At 54.9% G+C, this 17809-nt stretch overlaps 2 protein-coding genes across 6 annotated transcripts in view; one reads left to right on the top strand and one right to left on the bottom strand.

The window, feature by feature from the left end:
* Positions 1-7331, bottom strand: part of fam169b (family with sequence similarity 169 member B) — a 16899-nt gene extending 9568 nt beyond the window's left edge. For all 5 annotated transcript variants that reach the window (XM_070864106.1, XM_070864108.1, XM_070864109.1 and 2 more), the window contains exons 1-3: positions 7273-7331; positions 4531-4667; positions 881-980 (exon numbers count right to left, since the gene is read on the bottom strand). In XM_070864106.1, the coding sequence (XP_070720207.1) occupies positions 881-980; positions 4531-4667; positions 7273-7303 (268 nt within the window). In that variant the 5' untranslated portion in view covers positions 7304-7331. The remainder of the gene's footprint in view (positions 1-880; positions 981-4530; positions 4668-7272) is intronic.
* pgpep1l (pyroglutamyl-peptidase I like) lies at positions 7244-17549 on the top strand. Its single transcript, XM_070864112.1, has 6 exons — positions 7244-7378; positions 8404-8453; positions 9653-9705; positions 14595-14711; positions 15951-16177; positions 17269-17549. The coding sequence occupies exons 2-6, from the start codon at positions 8420-8422 to the stop codon at positions 17435-17437; spliced, it is 600 nt and encodes a 199-aa protein (XP_070720213.1). The 5' UTR covers positions 7244-7378; positions 8404-8419; the 3' UTR covers positions 17438-17549.
* Positions 17550-17809: the final 260 nt, after the last annotated feature.

The raw sequence follows: 17809 nt of genomic DNA, 5'->3' as shown, positions 1-17809 counted from the left end.
GTTCCAACCACCTTGAGATAACGACCAACATCCCATTGGCCAAAATGTGACGGCTATTTGTGTCTGTGGGCTGGGGTTTGGTGATTTGTGTACGAGGGCCCCTGAATCCTTTTGCTCCGAGTATCTCAGCATTCGGAAAATATTGTGAGATGTGAGGTGGATGAGCTCACACTCGGCCTTCGGTGGGCTTTGATCAACCCACCCTCGTGTGTTCAAGCCCCGGGCTCTCTCCGTCCCGAGACTTTCCACCGTCTCGTCCCATCGCTCGCCTCTCCCCTCCGAACGTGCTACCTCAGGAGTTATATCGGAGCAGAGAGGGAGAAACTGTTCCCCGGGGCAGGAGGGGCGGTAAGGTAACCAGGGGACACAGATTGACGATAATCGGCGCTGGAACCAGAGGGGAGAGGAGGAGAATGTTTTGACGCAGCGAGTTGTTGTGATCGGGAACGCGCTGCCTGAAAGGGCGGTGAGAGCAGATTGAATAGTAACTTTCAAAAGGGAATTGAATATACACCTAAAAAGGAAATAAAAATGTGTAGGGCGATGGGGAAAGAGCGAGAGGGCAGTGGGACTAATTGAATCGCTCTTACAAAGCAGCAGCACATAAGAACATAAGAATTAGGAGCAGGAGTTGGCCATTCGGCCCCTCGATCCTGCTCCACCATTCAGTGAGACCATGGCTGATCTGATCCTGGCCTCAGCTCCACTTCCCCGCCCGCTCCCCATAACCCTTCACTCTCTTATCGCTCAAAAATCTGTCTATCTGCACCTTAAATATATTCACGATGGGCTGAATGGCCTCCTGTGCTGTAACATTCTATGACTGTATAACGAAGTTGACGTAAGATCCAGGAGGACCATGGAACGAGGTGTTACTAACCTGCCTGGTTATCCTGGGGGTCGAACAGACCCAAGATGCTGTGCTCACTGTCCGCCCCGTGTACTCGCAGAAAGGCCACTGACGATGGAGTGACAGCAATCTGTAAAGATAGACAAGGTGTCACTCCGTGCTGCAGTGTGTGCGTGCTGGGCAATGTACACTCACCCCACCTCGTCACTCTGAGCCACTCCCTCCCTAATCTTATCCCTCCGGTATCCTGCCCTGGTCACTCATTCCATCGCTCGACCATCTGGGTGAACAAGCTCAACCCAATTCCCTTGTTGTCAGTCAGTGGCCCAGTGGGTAACACTCTCTCTCTCGCCTCTGAGTCACAAGGTCATGGGCTCAAGCCTCACTCCAGGGACTGGAGCACATAAATCCAGGCCGACACTCCCAGTGCAGTACTGAGGGAGCACCGCACTGTCGGAGGGGCAGTACTGAGGGAGCGCCGCACTGTCGGAGGGGCAGTGCTGAGGGAGCGCCGCAGTGTCGGAGGGGCAGTGCTGAGGGAGCGCCGCAGTGTCGGAGGGGCAGTACTGAGGGAGCGCCGCACTGTCGGAGGGGCAGTGCTGAGGGAGCGCCGCAGTGTCGGAGGGGCAGTACTGAGGGAGCGCCGCACTGTCGGAGGGGCAGTACTGAGGGAGGGCCGCCTGTCAGAGGGGCAGTACTGAGGGAGCGCCGCACTGTCAGAGGGGCAGTACTGAGGGAGTGCCGCAGTGTCGGAGGGGCAGTGCTGAGGGAGTGCCGCAGTGTCGGAGGGGCAGTGCTGAGGGAGCGCCGCACTGTCGGAGGGGCAGTACTGAGGGAGGGCCGCCTGTCGGAGGGGCAGTACTGAGGGAGGGCCGCCTGTCAGAGGGGCAGTGCTGAGGGAGCGCCGCACTGTCGGAGGGGCAGTGCTGAGGGAGTTTCGCGCTGTCGGAGGGGCAGTGCTGAGGGAGCGCCGCACTGTCGGAGGTGCAGTACTGAGGGAGTGCCGCACTGTCGGAGGTGCCGTCATGCAGATGAGACACTAAACCGAGGCCCCGTCTGCTCTCTCAGGTGGATGTAAAAAATCCCATGGCACTATTTCAAAGAAGAGCAGGGGAGTTCTCCCCGGTGTCCTGGGACACACTTATCTCTCAGCCAACATCACTAAAAGATTAATTTCTCATTTATTTCATTGCTGTGTGTGGGAGCTTGCTGTGCGCAAACTGGCTGCCGCATTTCCCACATTACAACAGTGACTACACTCCGAAAGTACTTCATTGGCTGTTAAGCGCTTTGGGACGCCCTGAGGTTGTGAAAGGCGCTATATAAATACAAGCCTTTCTCAAAAGTATTTATTTTTAACATGTGTCCAGTGGGATGTAAACACTTTACCACAGGGAGCCGTTTGACTGGATCAACTTCATCAAGTCCCTCCCAAATAAGCTGGAAAACTTTCAATGCGTCACCTGAAAGTGTAGTGTTTGTAGGGCCATTGCTTCTCGATTTCTGGCTGCGTTTCAGTCCCACGCTCCCGATATTTGGGCACCCGGTGTGGAGGGGAGCGGGCAGGTCGGAGGGCCTCATCGTGGGACTGCTCCTGGGCCTTTAGACACAGACGTGTGTCGGGGTCCACGTATCTCAGGGGCGCAGGAGCTTTGCAAGCGGCCCTGGGATCACGTGGGCCGGCCCAACCAATGAAAGAAGGGGATCCCCATTCATGTTTATCGGGATTCCGTACGTACGGATTCTCCATAAGCATGAATGGAGATCACATGAAAAAACACATTGACACAACAAAGAAACAAATTACATATTTAAAATGAATTAAAATACAACTTAATGAAACATTAAAAACAAAAATTTAATTTTTTGAAAAATAAATTTAAAGGGACTAAAAATTACCGTAACTTATTTTTCAGGGGTTTTAATGTTTCAATAATTGAACAAAAGATATGTTTCATATTGATTAAAACGCTTAGGCTGGCGTGCTTTTACCAGGAGTAAGAATTTAACGGGCATTCGCTGGGCAAATAGCCCAACTCTCCGCCCGGGGAAGTCCGTTTTCCAGGGATGCGTTGGATCGGTCGAGAAGATTATTGACCGATCGCAAGTTCCGGGTTTGCGTGAAAACCGGGAACTTGCGGGACCCTTACGGGTGCCTACGCACCTTGCCCGCACCGCAAATCCAGGCCAATCGTCGTGGAGCGATTCACCCTTGCAGTACCCTGAATGGCCTCCAGAGGGTAGTGACGTATCAATCTGGAGTTCCTCCCAACCCTTGGGATGGTCTCCCATTGTCCCACTTGTCCTAATTGAAAGGTTTCTTTTACATTCCCTATTGGAAGAATGTTGCTGGACCCCCATGGACTGTCGACAACTCCTTGCCGGTGCTGGGACACGCGTCCCACGGCTGCCAGCACCTCACCCAGCGACTATTCTTCATGTGTCAGCAAAAGTGGGTCTGGTAAGGCAGAAGTTGGCGGTAGACAATGGAGTCACTGAGCCCCGGCAAGAAGCCAGTGCCAGGGGGGAGGGGGTACAGGGGGCAACCTGGAAGGCAAGTCACACTTCAAAAGTGTTTCATTGGCTGCAAGGCGGGTTGGCACGGCTTGTGGTCGTGAAAGGCGCTATAGAAATGCAAGTCTCTCTTTTTGTATTTAACCCCGTGCTGTACCTGCCCTGGGAGTGTTTGATGGGACAGTGTAGAGGGAGCTTTACTCTGTATCTAACCCCCTGTACCTGCTCTGGGAGTGTTTGATGGGACAGTGTAGAGGGAGCTTTACTCTGTATCTAACCCCCTGTACCTGCCCTGGGAGTGTTTGATGGGACAGTGTAGAGGGAGCTTTACTCTGTATCGAACCCGTGCTGTACCTGCCCTGGGAGTGTTTGATGGGACAGTGTAGAGCGAGCTTTACTCTGTATCTAACCCCCTGTACCTGCCCTGGGAGTGTTTGATGGGACAGTGTAGAGGGAGCTTTACTCTGTATCTAACTCGTGCTGTACCTGCCCTGGGAGTGTTTGATGGGACAGTGTAGAGGGAGCTTTACTCTGTATCTAACCCCATGCTGTACCTGCCCTGGGAGTGTTTGATGGGACAGTGTAGAGGGAGCTTTACTCTATATCTAACCCCCTGTACCTGCCCTGGGAGTGTTTGATGGGACAGTGTAGAGGGAGCTTTACTCTGTATCTAACCCCCTGTACCTGCCCTGGGAGTGTTTGATGGGACAGTGTAGAGGGAGCTTTACTCTGTATCTAACCCGTGCTGTACCTGCCCTGGGAGTGTTTGATGGGACAGTGTAGAGGGAGCTTTACTCTGTATCTAACCCCCTGTACCTGCCCTGGGAGTGTTTGATGGGACAGTGTAGAGGGAGCTTTACTCTGTATCTAACCTGTATCTGGGCCCTAAGCTCTGGAACTCCCTCCCTAAACCTCTTCCGCCTCTCATTTATCCTAAAAACCGACCTCTGTGACCAAACTGTCAGAAATAAGCTTCTTATGCAGCTCGGTGTCAAAGGTTGTCTTATAACACTCCTGTGAAGCACCTGGGGATGTTTTACTGCGTTAAAGGCGCTATATAAATGCAAGTTGCTGTTGCTTAAAGTCCTTTATTGGTTGCCCCAGCCTTTTAAGTGGATCTGTGACTGCAGCCAATCATACTCGAGAACGTGGACAGGGTCGGTTACCGTTCCTCCATTGGTTAGACGGAAGCACTCAGTGGATTCCTCGCCTCTGTCGCAAAGCCTTGATAAGTAGGCCTCTGATGACTGTTTCAAAATGCCCCAGTCTCCACTGGTTAAAATGTCGACAGGATAGTGAGTCCCTGAAGAGACAGAATGAGAACAAATCACAACGTCCTTGGTCCCAAAAACAGCCGGGGCTCAGTGGGCAGCACTCTCTCTCTCGCCTCGGAGTCAGAAGGTCGTGGGTTCAAGTCCCACTCCAGGGACTCGAGCACAAAAATCCACACTGACACTCCTAGTGCAGTGCTGAGGGAGTGCCGCACTGTCGGAGGGGCAGTGCTGAGGGAGTGCCGCACTGTCGGAGGTGCAGTACTGAGGGAGCGTCGCACTGTCGGAGGGGCAGTGCTGAGGGAGCGCCACACTGTCGGAGGTGCAGTACTGAGGGAGCGCCGCACTGTCGGAGGGGCAGTGCTGAGGGAGCGTCGCACTGTCGGAGGGGCAGTGCTGAGGGAGTGCCACACTGTCGGAGGGGCAGTGCTGAGGGAGCGTCGCACTGTCGGAGGGGCAGTACTGAGGGAGCGCCGCACTGTCGGAGGGGCAGTGCTGAGGGAGCGCCGCACTGTTGGAGGTGCAGTACTGAGGGAGCGCCGCACTGTCGGAGGGGCAGTACTGAGGGAGCGCCGCACTGTCGGAGGGGCGGTGCTGAGGGAGCGTCGCACTGTCGGAGGGGCAGTGCTGAGGGAGCGTCGCACTGTCGGAGGGGCAGTACTGAGGGAGCGCCGCACTGTCGGAGGGGCAGTGCTGAGGGAGCGCCGCACTGTTGGAGGTGCAGTACTGAGGGAGCGCCGCACTGTCGGAGGGGCAGTACTGAGGGAGCGCCGCACTGTCGGAGGGGCATTACTGAGGGAACGCTGCACTGTCGGAGGGGCCGTCTTCCGGATGAGAGGTTAAACACCAGCCTGACTTGGAAATATATCGGCCGTTCCTTCATCGTCGCTGGGTCACAATCCTGGAACTCCCTCCCTAACAGCACTGTGGGAGCACCTTCACCACACGGACTGCAGCGGTTCAAGAAGGCGGCTCACCACCACCTTCTCGAGGGGCAATTAGGGATGGGCAATAAATGCCGGCCTTGCCAGCGACGTTCATATCCCATGAACGAAGTTTTTAAAAACCCACATCGACAAAAACAGATTTACCGGTCATTCAGCTCATTGCAGTTTGTGGGATCTTGCTGTGTATTGTATTTCAGCATCTTTGGGAGGTTGCCGAGGGACTTGCCCTCTGTACCTGGCAGTCTGTCTTTCTCTCACACACAGTGTCTGGAGTGGGACTTGAACCCACGACCTCTGACTCAGAGGTGAGAGTTCCCACCCACTGAGCCATCAGAATGATAGCCCGACAACAAAGGGTTAAGTTACGAGGAGAGATTACACACATTCGGGTTGTATTCCCTGGAATTTAGAAGGTTAAGGGCCGATCTGCTCGCAGTTTTCAGGATATTAAGGGGAACAGAGGGTAGATAGAGAGAGACTATTCCTGCTGGTTGGGGAATCTGGGACCAGGGGCATAGTCTGAAAATTCGAGCCAGACCTTTCAGGAGTGAAATTTGGAAACACTTCTACACACAAAGGGTGGGAGAGGTTTGGAACTCTTCCTCAAACGGCTAGATCAATTATTAATTTTAAATCTGAGAGTGTTGGCTTTTGTTAAGCAAAGGTATTAAGGGATATGGGGCAAAGGGTATATGGAGTTCGGTCGAGATCAGCTGTCATCATCATAGGCAGTCCCTCGGAATCGAGGAAGACTTGCTTCCACTCTTAAAATGAGTCCTTAGGTGGCTGAACAGTCCAATACGAGAACCATAGTCTCCGTCACAGGTGGGACAGACAGTGGTTGAGGGAAGGGGAGGGTGGGACTGGTTTGCCGCACGCTCCTTCCGCTGCCTGCGCTTGGTTTCTGCACGCTCTCATCAAATGGTGGGACAGGCTCGAGGGGCCGAATGGCCTCCCCCTGCTCGTCGGTCGAACGCTGACACCTGTTGACGGCTCCCCTTCAGCAAAGTGTGTGTGTGTGTGGGTACCCAGCAAGGACACGACTGGTGGGGCCAGGGCGGGGGGGTGGGGGTGGGAAGGGGTGCGCGCGTGTGTGTGTGTGTGCGTGGCTGTGAAGCTTGTGTGGTGGAATAGCTCGTCAATGCTCACACTGCGGCAAGTTGGCGCAGGGGGCGCTGGGGCTGGCAGTGCCCGGCGGAATTGTGCCCAGGGAGGAGTTGGCCCCGTGAGATGCAGTGACGGTGGGGGCGGGGAAGGAGAAAAGCATTCATAAAACCGACAAGCGAAGCAGGGTCCGTCATGTCACGGTGTTCAGTCAGGGCCAGGCGGGCACTGGTGGGGAAAGTCAGAGAGCTAGAAATACACACAGGCCGTCCCGTGCAAAATTCCGTTAATATTACAGCCAAGACCTTTACAGCCCACAGCAGCCGGCTGCGGAGTTTAATATTAGGAGCTGCTGCCACTCAGTCGAGTGAGAGTCACAGCTTTCTGTTTGCAAACTTTCGCTCCTCGACTTTTCCCCCTTTCAATCCCGTCTCCCATTTGGCAATAGCAGGAGTTCAGAGCCCCTCGCAGGTTGCTCCAGGCCCTCCCCCCCCCCCGGCCTCCTCCCCCCGCACTGGATCAGACACTGAGCGACTTTGGTGACAAGCTGCCGCGAGGCAATTGGTTTGTGGTTCTAATCCCTTACCTCGTTCAGCCGGAGCAGGGCAGCTCTCCATTGCATTCTCTGCCACTTCCTGCTCTCGCTCCGCCCCTCCCCCCCACACACACACACACACAAAGCTCATCTAAAGGTAGGCGGCAGCTGGGAGATAAATGTCATGCATGGAGTTTCGAACGGAGGGGTCAGGGCCCTGGGAGGCAAGGTGCGGGGGGAGGGGAGAGAAAATGACCAAAAAACCCAGCAAGTCCCCAGGCCGGCAGAGCAGGGAGGTGGTGAGAATGTGGGACTCGCGGCCACAGGCGGGGGTTGGTGAATAGTATCGATGCATTTCAGGGGAAGCTGGATAAACACACGGGGGAGAAGGGAATAGAGGGATATGGTGATGGGGTGAGATGGAGAGGGGTGGGAGAGGGGGCTGGTGTGGAACATAAACACCGGCACAGAGCCATGGGCCGAATGGACGCTTTCTGAGCTGTAAATATTGTGTCATTCTCGCCTCAGAAGGTCGTGGGTTCAAGTCCCGCTCCAGCAACGTGAGCTCAAAATCCAGGCCGACTCTCCCAGTGCAGTGCTGAGGGAGCACCGCACTGTCGGAGGGGCAGTACTGAGGGAGTGCCGCACTGTCGGAGGGGCAGTGCTGAGGGAGCGCCGCACTGTCGGAGGGGCAGTGCTGAGGGAGCGCCGCACTGTCGGAGGGTCAGTGCTGAGGGAGCGCCGCACTGTCGGAGGGTCAGTGCTGAGGGAGCGCCGCACTGTCGGAGGGGCAGTGCTGAGGGAGCGCCGCACTGTTGGAGGGGCAATGCTGAGGGAGCACCGCATTGTCGGAGGTGGTGTTAAACCCAGGCCCTGTCTGCTCTCTCAGGTGGATCTAACAAATCCCGCATCACTATTTCGAAGAAGAGCAGGGGAGTTCTCCCCGGTGTCCTGGGGCCAATATGTATTCCTCAATCAACATAACAAAAAATAGATTATCTGGTCATTATCACATTGCTGTTTGTGGGAGCTTGCTGTGCGCAAATTGGCTGCTGCGTTTCCCACATTACAACAGTGACTGCACTCCAAAAAGTACTTCATTGGCTGTAAAGCGTTTTGGGACGTCCGGTGTTCATGAAAGGCGCTATATAAATGCAAGTGTGTCTTTTTTGGTTTTCGCAGAATAGCTCAGAGTACCATGGACTCCGACACCCAGTTGGTGCTGGTTACTGGTATAGTACCTCACAGCTTTTTAAATTCCCAATCACTTGCTGTACCTGCATGCTAACTTTGTGTTTCTTGCACAAGTACACCCAAATTCCTCTGAACACCAACATTTAATAATTCCTCACCGTTTAAAAAATATTCTGTTTTTCTATTCTACCTACCAAAGTGAATAATCTCACATTCCCCCACATTCAACTTCATCTGCCACCAGCTTGCCCACTCGCTCAACCCTTCTCCATACTCCAACTCTTGCTTGAAGTTACTGAAACACCCATCCCACAGCCTCCTTGATCATTCATTCCAAACATTCACCCTCTGGGTAAAGGAGTTAGAGAAAGATTGTGTCTTTCACCCTAAGTTTAAGGATACGCCCCTTCTCGTAGAATCTAAGACCGCGTTACCTCCAGACTTGACCATTCCAACGCACTCCTGGCTGGCCTCCCACAGTCTACCCGACGTAAACTAGAGGCCATCCAAAACTTGGCTAACCCGTGTCCTAACTCGCACCAAGTCCCACTCACCCATCACTCCCTGTGCTCAATGCCCCGTGTCCTAACTCGCGCCGAGTCCCGCTCACCCATCACCCCCTGTGTTCACTACCTCGTGTCCTAACTCAAACTGAGTCCCGCTCACCGATCACCCCCTGTGCTCGCTGCCCAGTGTCCTAACTCGCGCCGAGTCCCGCTCACCCACCACTCCCTGTGCTCACTGACCTACATTGGCTCCCGGTTAAGCAACGCCTCGATTTCAAAATTCTCATCCTTGTTTACAAATCCCTCCATGGCCCTCGCCCCTCCCTATCTCTGTAATCTCCTCCAGCCCCACACACCCCCCTCCCCCCCCCAAGATGTCTGCACTCCTCTAATTCTGCCCTCTTGAGCATCCCGGATTATAATCGCTCCACCATCGGTGACCGTGCCTTCTGTTGCCTGGGCCCCAAGCTCTGGAACTCACTCCCTAAACCTCTCCGCCTCTCTCTCCTCCTTCAAGACGCTCCTTAAAACGTATTTCTTTGACATCTGCCATAATTTCTTCTTATCTGGCTCGGTGTCAAATTTTATTTGCTTGTCTTACAACGCTCCTGTGAAGCACCTTGGGATGTTTACTATGTTAAAGGCGCTATATAAATACAAGTTGTTGTTGTGTTACACTTATTGAAGTTTATCTTGTCTGTACCCACAGTGACTTTCCATCTACCCAACAGGTTTCGGTCCGTTCCGACAATACGTCATGAACCCAAGCTGGGCTGCAGTTCAGGTACGGAGACCAACACAAGCACTTTGTTTATGTGCCGATCTCCAGTGGCTCAATAGTGCCAGCCCTGGCTCAGTGGGTAACATTCTCACTCGCTGAGTCAGAAGGTTGTGGGTTCAAGTCCCACTCCAGAGAGTTGAACACAAAAATCCAGGGCGTGGGCACTGAGGGAGAGGATGTGCTGAGGGAGCGCCGCACTGTGGGAGGAGCAGTACTGAGGGAGTGCCGCACTGTGGGAGGAGCAGTACTGAGGGAGTGCCGCACTGTGGGAGGAGCAGTACTGAGGGAGTGCCGCACTGTGGGAGGGGCAGTACTGAGGGAGTGCCGCACTGTGGGAGGGGCAGTACTGAGGGAGTGCTGCACTGTCGGAGGGGCAGTACTGAGGGAGCGCCGCACTGTGGGAGGGGCAGTGCTGAGGGAGTGCCGCACTGTGGGAGGGGCAGTGCTGAGGGAGCGCCGCACTGTGGGAGGGGCAGTGCTGAGGGAGCGCCGCACTGTCGGAGGGGCAGTACTGAGGGAGCGCCGCACTGTCGGAGGAGCAGTACTGAGGGAGTGCCGCACTGTGGGAGGGGCAGTACTGAGGGAGTGCTGCACTGTCGGAGGGGCAGTGCTGAGGGAGCGCCGCACTGTGGGAGGGGTAGTGCTGAGGGAGTGCCGCACTGTCGGAGGGGCAGTGCTGAGGGAGCGCCGCACTGTGGGAGGGGCAGTGCTGAGGGAGTGCCGCACTGTGGGAGGGGCAGTGCTGAGGGAGCGCCGCACTGTGGGAGGGGCAGTGCTGAGGGAGTGCCGCACTGTCGGAGGGGCAGTACTGAGGGAGTGCTGCACTGTCGGAGGAACAGTACTGAGGGAGTGCCGCACTGTTGGAGGTGCTGTTTTCCGGAAGAGATGTTAAACCAAGGCTCCATCTGCTCTCTCAGGTGGATCCTCCATTATTTCTGAGTTTCTTCAGCAGATGTCACAGAAGGCTTCATTGTCAACCACTCTTTGAATATATTCAACACAGAGATCGATAAATTTTTGGATATTAAGGGAATCAAAGGATATAGGGACAGTGCAGACAAGTGGAGTTGAGGTCGAAGATCAGCCGTGATCTCATTGAATGGCGGAGCAGGCTCGAGGGGCCGAATGGCAGAGCAGGCTCGAGGGGCCGAATGGCGGAGCAGGCTCGAGGGGCCGAATGGCCGACTCCTGCTCCTAATTCTTGTGTTCTGATGAAAGATCAATCTGAATGGTCTCAAGTGGTGTTGGTGGTGCAGATCGAGTTGTAGTGATGTTGATTGAGGGATAAATATTTTCTGGGACACTGGGGAGAACACCCCTATCTTCTTCGAAATAGTGCACCTGAGAGAGCAGACAGGGCCTCGGTTTAATGTCTCATCCCAAAGACGGCACCTCCGACAGTGCGGCGATCCCTCAGCACTGCCCCTCCGACAGTGCGGCGATCCCTCAGCACTGCCCCTCCGACAGTGCGGCGATCCCTCAGTACTGCCCCTCCGACAGTGCGGCGATCCCTCAGTCCTGCCCCTCCGACAGTGCGGCGATCCCTCAGTACTGCCCCTCCGACAGTGCGGCGCTCCCTCAGCACTGCCCCTCCGACAGTGCGGGGCTCCCTCAGTACTGCCCCTCCGACAGTGCGGCGCTCCCTCAGCACTGCCCCTCCGACAGTGCGGCGCTCCCTCAGCACTGCCCCTCCGACAGTGCGGCGATCCCTCAGCACTGCCCCTCCGATAGTGCGGCGCTCCCTCAGCATTACCCCTCCGACAGTGCGGCGCTCCCTCAGTCCTGCCCCTCCGACAGTGCGGCGATCCCTCAGTACTGCCCCTCCGACAGTGCGGCGCTCCCTCAGCACTGCCCCTCCGACAGTGCGGCGCTCCCTCAGAACTGCCCCTCCGACAGTGCGGCGCTCCCTCAGCACTGCCCCTCCGACAGTGCGGCGCTCCCTCAGCACTGCACTGGGAGTGTCAGTCTGGATTTTTGCCAGCTGACACCTATTGCAATATCGAATCAGAAAGAAAACCCGTTTAGTGACCCGTTTGTTTTTCCAAACTCTCTTACTGTGAGCCGTGTCTCACTGACCCCCTCTGTTTATCCCTGAATGGACTCGTGTATGTGTGTGAGTGTGTGTGTGTGTGCGAGTGTGTGTATGTGTGTGAGTGTGTGTGTGTGTGCATGCTCAATCTCAGGGAACCGCCAAAGTGCAGTTTGTCAGCACTATGAAGGCCGTCCCTGTACCATTTGTTGTGTGTGTTTGTGCATGCACGAAAGTATTTGTGATTTGTTTTAAAGCAGTTTGTGTTATTTTTTCCGGTGTTGGGCTTGGCTCTAGCAGTTGGAGAGTGAGAGGGTTTGGCTGCAGCAGACAGACCTGCACTGTTCCCTCTCGTGGCTGTTTACCCCCTCCGGGCATTGTTGTGTCTTTCAGGCCACGGACTTGAACCAACGAGTCTAATTGAGGTTCCCGTTGTCAAGGGAAATTAAAAGAACTATGTTAAGAAATGGAGCCCGCAGCCCCAATCCCAACTAACCCTTTTGGTGCTGACATTCTTGTGACAAGATTATATACGGCTTTCCAATTAATGCTTCTCCAATAGGACGTATCTTTTTCCTAAGATGGGGCTCGACCGGGGAAATGAAGAGAGGATATTTCCCCTCGTGGGGGAAACTAAAACTAGGGGCATAGTTTCAGAATAAGGGGCCGCCCATTTAAAATGGGGATGAGGAGGAATTTCTTCTCTCAGAGGGTTGTAAATCTGTGGAATTCTCTGCCCCAGAGAGCTGTGGAGGCTGGGCCATTGAATATATTTAAGGCGGAGATAGAAAGATTTTTGAGCGATAAGGGGATAAGGGATTATGGGGAGCGGGCGGGGAAGTGGAGCTGAGTCCATGATCAGATCAGCCATGATCTTATTGAATGGCGGAGCAGGCTCGAGGGGCCGAATGGCCGCCTCCTGCTCCTATTTCTTATGTTCTTATGCTCAACAAACTCAAGCTCCCTCCCAAGCCAATGTTCAACAACTGTAGCTCCCTCCGATACATTTCCGATGAGGAAAGACGGGAGGAGGCTGGAGTGGAGCATGGACTGGTTGGGCCGAATGTTTCTGTGCCGAATATCCGATGTAAATTTTCTCCCTCCTTTCCTCAAGGGTCTTGCTGCCCGCAGGCACCCCACCTGGGTAGCCTTTCTTCACGTGTCGGCCGGAGACAGCGGGCGGCTGTTCGACCACGCACGGCATCACAGTTTGAGCTCAACCTTCGCCTCACTCGATGTCCGCACGGCCACGCTCTGCAGCAGGGGGCTCTCCGCGGAACGTGATCAGGGGGGCACTCGTTCTGGCCGATCTGACCTTTCCCCGAGCCCAGGGGCGGAGAAACCAGTGGCAGCACCCTCCGATTTCCGGGCTGGGGCCGCCGCAAGCTGCTCCCTCTAATGGCCCCGGCCTGCCCAGGAGAGGCGAGGGCCCAGGGGCAGCACGGGCCCAGCCCACAACGCGATATGTGGGCGCACTGGGTCCGTGCAGCAGAGCTGGTCTCCAGTCGTCCTGGTTAACCCTTGCCACTGGACCAAGACCTCGCTGTCAAGCCCGTGTGGTGGCTGGTGTGCAACGGTCACCCCACGTTAAAAAAATCCACCCACAGGCATCTTCCACCCTTCAGGATGTAGTTCGGGATCTGGAATTAAATTAGGTCCTTCATCGAAACACTTGGGAACTCATCCCTTTTTCGGCGTGGAAGCAAGTCATCCTCGATACGAGGGACTGCCGATGATAAGCTCAATCCACTGCTGCCTCAGCCGAGATCTGAAAGAAAGACTTGCATTTATATAGCGCCTTTCACAACCACCGGACGCCTGAAAGCGCTTTACAGCCAATGAAGTACTTTTTGAAGTGTAGTGGTGTACGTTGCACAGGGTTATGTTACTGGGCCAGTAATCCAGGGCCCTGGACTAAAAATACAGAACCCCGAGTTCAAATCCCACCACGGCAGCTGGGGAATTTAAATTCAGTTAATTAAATGTTAAAAATCTAGAATAAAAAGCTAGTATCAGTAATGGTGACCATGAAACTACTGGGTTGTCGTAAAAACCCGTCTGGTTCACTGATGTCCTTTAGGGAAGGTAATCTGCTGCCCTTACCCGGTCGGGGCCTATATGTGACTCCAGACCCTCAGCAATGTGGTTCACTCTTAACTGTCCTCTGGCTACGACAAAGTCAGCACTATGGGAGCACCTTCACCACACGGACTGCAGCGGTTCAAGAAGGCGGCTCACCACCACTTTCTCAAGGGGCAATTAGGGATGGGCAATAAATGCTGGCCTTGCCAGCGACTCCCACATCCAATGAATAAAAATGTCACTGTTGTAATGTGGGAAACGCAGCAGCCAATTTGCGCACAGCAAGCTCCCACAAACAGCAATGTAATGATGACCAGATAATCTGTTTTAGTGATGTTGATTGAAGGATAAATATTGGCCCCAGGACACCGGGGAGAACTCCCCTGCTCTTCTTTGAAATAGTGCCGTGAGATCTTTTACATCCACCTGAGAGAACAGACGGGGCCTCGGTTTAAAGTGTCATCTGAAAGACGGCACCTCCGACAGTGCGGCACTCCCTCAGTACTGCCCCTCCGACAGTGCGGCGTTCCCTCGGTACTGCCCCTCCGACAGTGCGGCACTCCCTCGGTACTGCCCCTCCGACTGATACTGACAGTTAGGTGAGGGTGAGGATTGGGTGAGAATGAGGGTCACTCAGCAAGGGACTGTAGGGCAGACACCACCTGTGCATTGCAGCTCAACTCTGAGCAACTCCTTCAGGAGAGGCAGGAAGGACAATTAACACAAGTAACAATTATAGGGATTTTTTAATTAACTTTTTATAACTCTCATTATTCCCCAGGAGCTGAAGAAGTTGGGCGTGGGTGAGAACGTTGGACTGGTGACTGTGGAGCTGCCCGTTCACTACCAGCGAGCCCGGGAGCTGCTGACCAGGCTGTGGGAAACACAAGAGCCACAGGTCTCTCGAAACTTGTTCCTGGGCCCAGAGCGACAGTGCCCGACTCAAGGGCTCGGAGCGTGTGTTGGCAAGCCGCTTATTGTACAATCCGAGATTTCACTCCTGATCCATATCTACTGCCCCCGGCCGAACAGAGAGAGTGCGTGTCTGCGCGCACCTGTTTGTGCAAGTGTGTGTGTGTGTGTGTGTGTGTGTGTGTGAGCGTGTTTGTGTATGTGAGCGAATGTGAGAGTGTGCACAAGTGTATGTAATCGTGTGTGAGGGTGAGTTTATAGATGGGAATGTGAGTACGTGTGTGTGTAATCGTGAGAGTGTGTATGTGTGTGTGAGCGAGCGTGCATGCACGTGTGTGTATGCACACGGGTGTAATCGCGTGTGGGTGAGCGAGCGAGTTGTGTGCGAGTGAGCGTGCACTTGTGTGAGTGTGCACGTGTGTGTGAGTGCGTTTGTGTGTGACTGAGCGTGAGTATGCATGTGCATGTGCGAGTATGTGTGAATGTGCATGTGCGAGTGAGTGTGAATATGCGCCAGTGAGTGTGAATATGCGCCAGTGAGTGTGTGTGCGAGTGTGTGTGAGTGCGCGAATGTGTATGTGCGAGTGTGCGAATGTGCGTCAGTGAGTGTGTGAATGTGCGTCAGTGAGTGTGTGAATGTGCCTGTGTGAATGTGCATGTGCGTCAGTGAGTGTGTGAATATGCGTGTGCGTCAGTGAGTGTGCGACTGCGAGTGTGTGAATGTGTGTGTGCGTCAGTGAGTGTGTGAATGTGCCTGTGCGTGAATGTGCGTCAGTGAGTGTGTGAATGTGCGTCAGTGAGTGTGTGAATGTGCCTGTGTGAATGTGCATGTGCGTCAGTGAGTGTGTGAATATGCGTGTGCGTCAGTGAGTGTGCGACTGCGAGTGTGTGAATGTGCGTGTGCGTCAGTGAGTGTGTGTGTGAGTGTGCAAATGTGCGCGGGTGAGTGTGTGCAGTGGGTGAGGAGGGACTCGGCTGGGCAGTGAAGCAGCCGCAGTGAGATTGTGCCAACGCTGGGTGTCTGGGCCCGGGTGAGGGAACAGAGGGGCAGGAGGTGCCCGTGGAACCCGTATCCCAGCGGGAATCGGAGCTGGCGGTGGGGGGGGGGGGTCGACAACTCCGGGGGGGGGGGGGGGCATAATAGATCCAACTTTACCTCCGACGGCAAAACACTGGCCGATCGGGGCCTGGATTGACCGAGTGCTGTGATTTTGTCTTTGTTCAGCTGGCGGTCCATGTTGGAGTAGCGACAGGGTCGAAGGTCATCGTCCTGGAACAGTGCGCCAGGAATCGCGGGTACACAGACTGCGATGTGGGGGGCTGCTGTCCCCCGGGAAACTGCTGCGTAGAAGGAGGGCCAGACACACTCGAATCCCTCGTCAACATGAGGGCCATCTGTAAAAGATTATCCGGGCGGGATATTGGAATCATTCATTCCAGAGACGCAGGGAGGTAAATAGCAGCAGCGCCAAGCGCCTCAATGCTTCAGAAAGCGACCTCGATTCCGTGAAATCTTTCATGTACAGCAGTTAAATCGTCTGGGGACAAGGTAATGCTGGACATTGGGCAGAACCCCTGGGCACTCGCTCCCTCCCCCAGCCTGAAGGCACGGACTCTCACTGGAGTGTGGTGACTGGACAATCGCCATCCGGGCATCGTATTGCCAGTGACTCTGGCCTTTCCATCCACGGCCTCCCGCTGGGAGTTGTGGCCCGAGCAGGGGCCTGTGCCGCTCCAGCCCCTGCTCCTGCTCCGTCGCAAGGGGGTGTGATTGGCAGGGCGGAGTAATCCCACTCCCCACACTGCAAGTGAAAGGGCCCCATTAAAACTCAACTATCGGGGTCTGTGCTACTGCCAATCCTTGGGGTGGCACCCTGGTTCCACTTAGTGACAAACCCCAGGAGGAATTGCAGACCCCCATCCCATCACTCTGTGGGGGAATCACGGACACAGACCCCCGTCCCATCACCCTGTGGGGAAATCACAGACACAGACCCCAGTCCCATCACCCTGTGGGGAAATCACAAACACAGACCCCCGTCCCATCACCCTGTGGGGGAATCACGGACACAGACCCCCGTCCCATCACCCCGTGGGGGAATCACGGACACAGACCCCCGTCCCATCACCCTGTGGAGGAATCACAGACACAGACCCCCGTCCCATCACCCTGTGGGGAAATCACGGACACAGACCCCCGCCCCATCACCCTGTGGGGGAAACCACAGACACAGACCCCCGCCCCATCACCCTGTGGGGGAAACCACAGACACAGACCCCCGTCCCGTAACAGTGTGTGTGGGGGAATCACGGACACAGACCCCAGTCCCATCACCCTGTGGGGGAACCATAGACACAGACCCCCGTCCCGTCATTTCTCTAAGCTGAGAGAAGCAGGAACAGGCTGTGAAGAGGCCAGGGTGTGGGAACTCTAAGTCAGGCACTGGGACGTGAATGAAAACACACACAGGGCTACAGGGAAGCTGCAAATATTGACAGCGACTTCGAAATGTTTAATCATCTTTCAAAAATGATTTCCTCAGGTATCTGTGCGATTATGTTTATTACGTTTCACTGCACCACGGCAACAGGAAAGCTGGCTTTATTCATGTGCCCCCGCCAAGCTCTGGGCCGACAGTGGCCAGTCTGGGCAAGGCCCTACAGCTGATTGTCCGAGAGATGCTGGCAGACCTGGAGACAGCCCCACACTGAGAGCGCAGCTGTTGTGAAAGTGGGCGAAAGACGAAGTGTGAATCCCCCGCCTTACACACCCATCGTCTACCCTCAAGCCTCACCGTGTCGAGATCAAGACCATCGCACAGTCACCCCCGTCAGCCGGGGCTCAGTGGGCAGCACCCTCACCTAAGTCAGAAGGTTGTGGGTTCAAGTCCCACTCCAGGGATTTGAGCACAAAAATCTAGGCTGACACTCCCAGTGCAGTGCCGAGGGAGTGCCGCACTGTCGGAGGGTCCGTCTTTCAGATGAGACGTTAAACCGAGGCTCCGTCTGCCCTCTCAGGTGGATGTAAAAGATCCCAGGGCGATATTTCGAAGAAGAGCAGGGGAGTTATCCCCGGTGTCCTGG

This window comes from Pristiophorus japonicus, chromosome 21, assembly GCF_044704955.1.
Source record: "Pristiophorus japonicus isolate sPriJap1 chromosome 21, sPriJap1.hap1, whole genome shotgun sequence".
In the NCBI taxonomy this organism is placed as follows: domain Eukaryota; kingdom Metazoa; phylum Chordata; class Chondrichthyes; family Pristiophoridae; genus Pristiophorus; species Pristiophorus japonicus.
The sequence above is the reverse complement of the archived record's forward strand: the minus strand, read 5'-3'. Positions and strand labels throughout refer to the sequence as shown.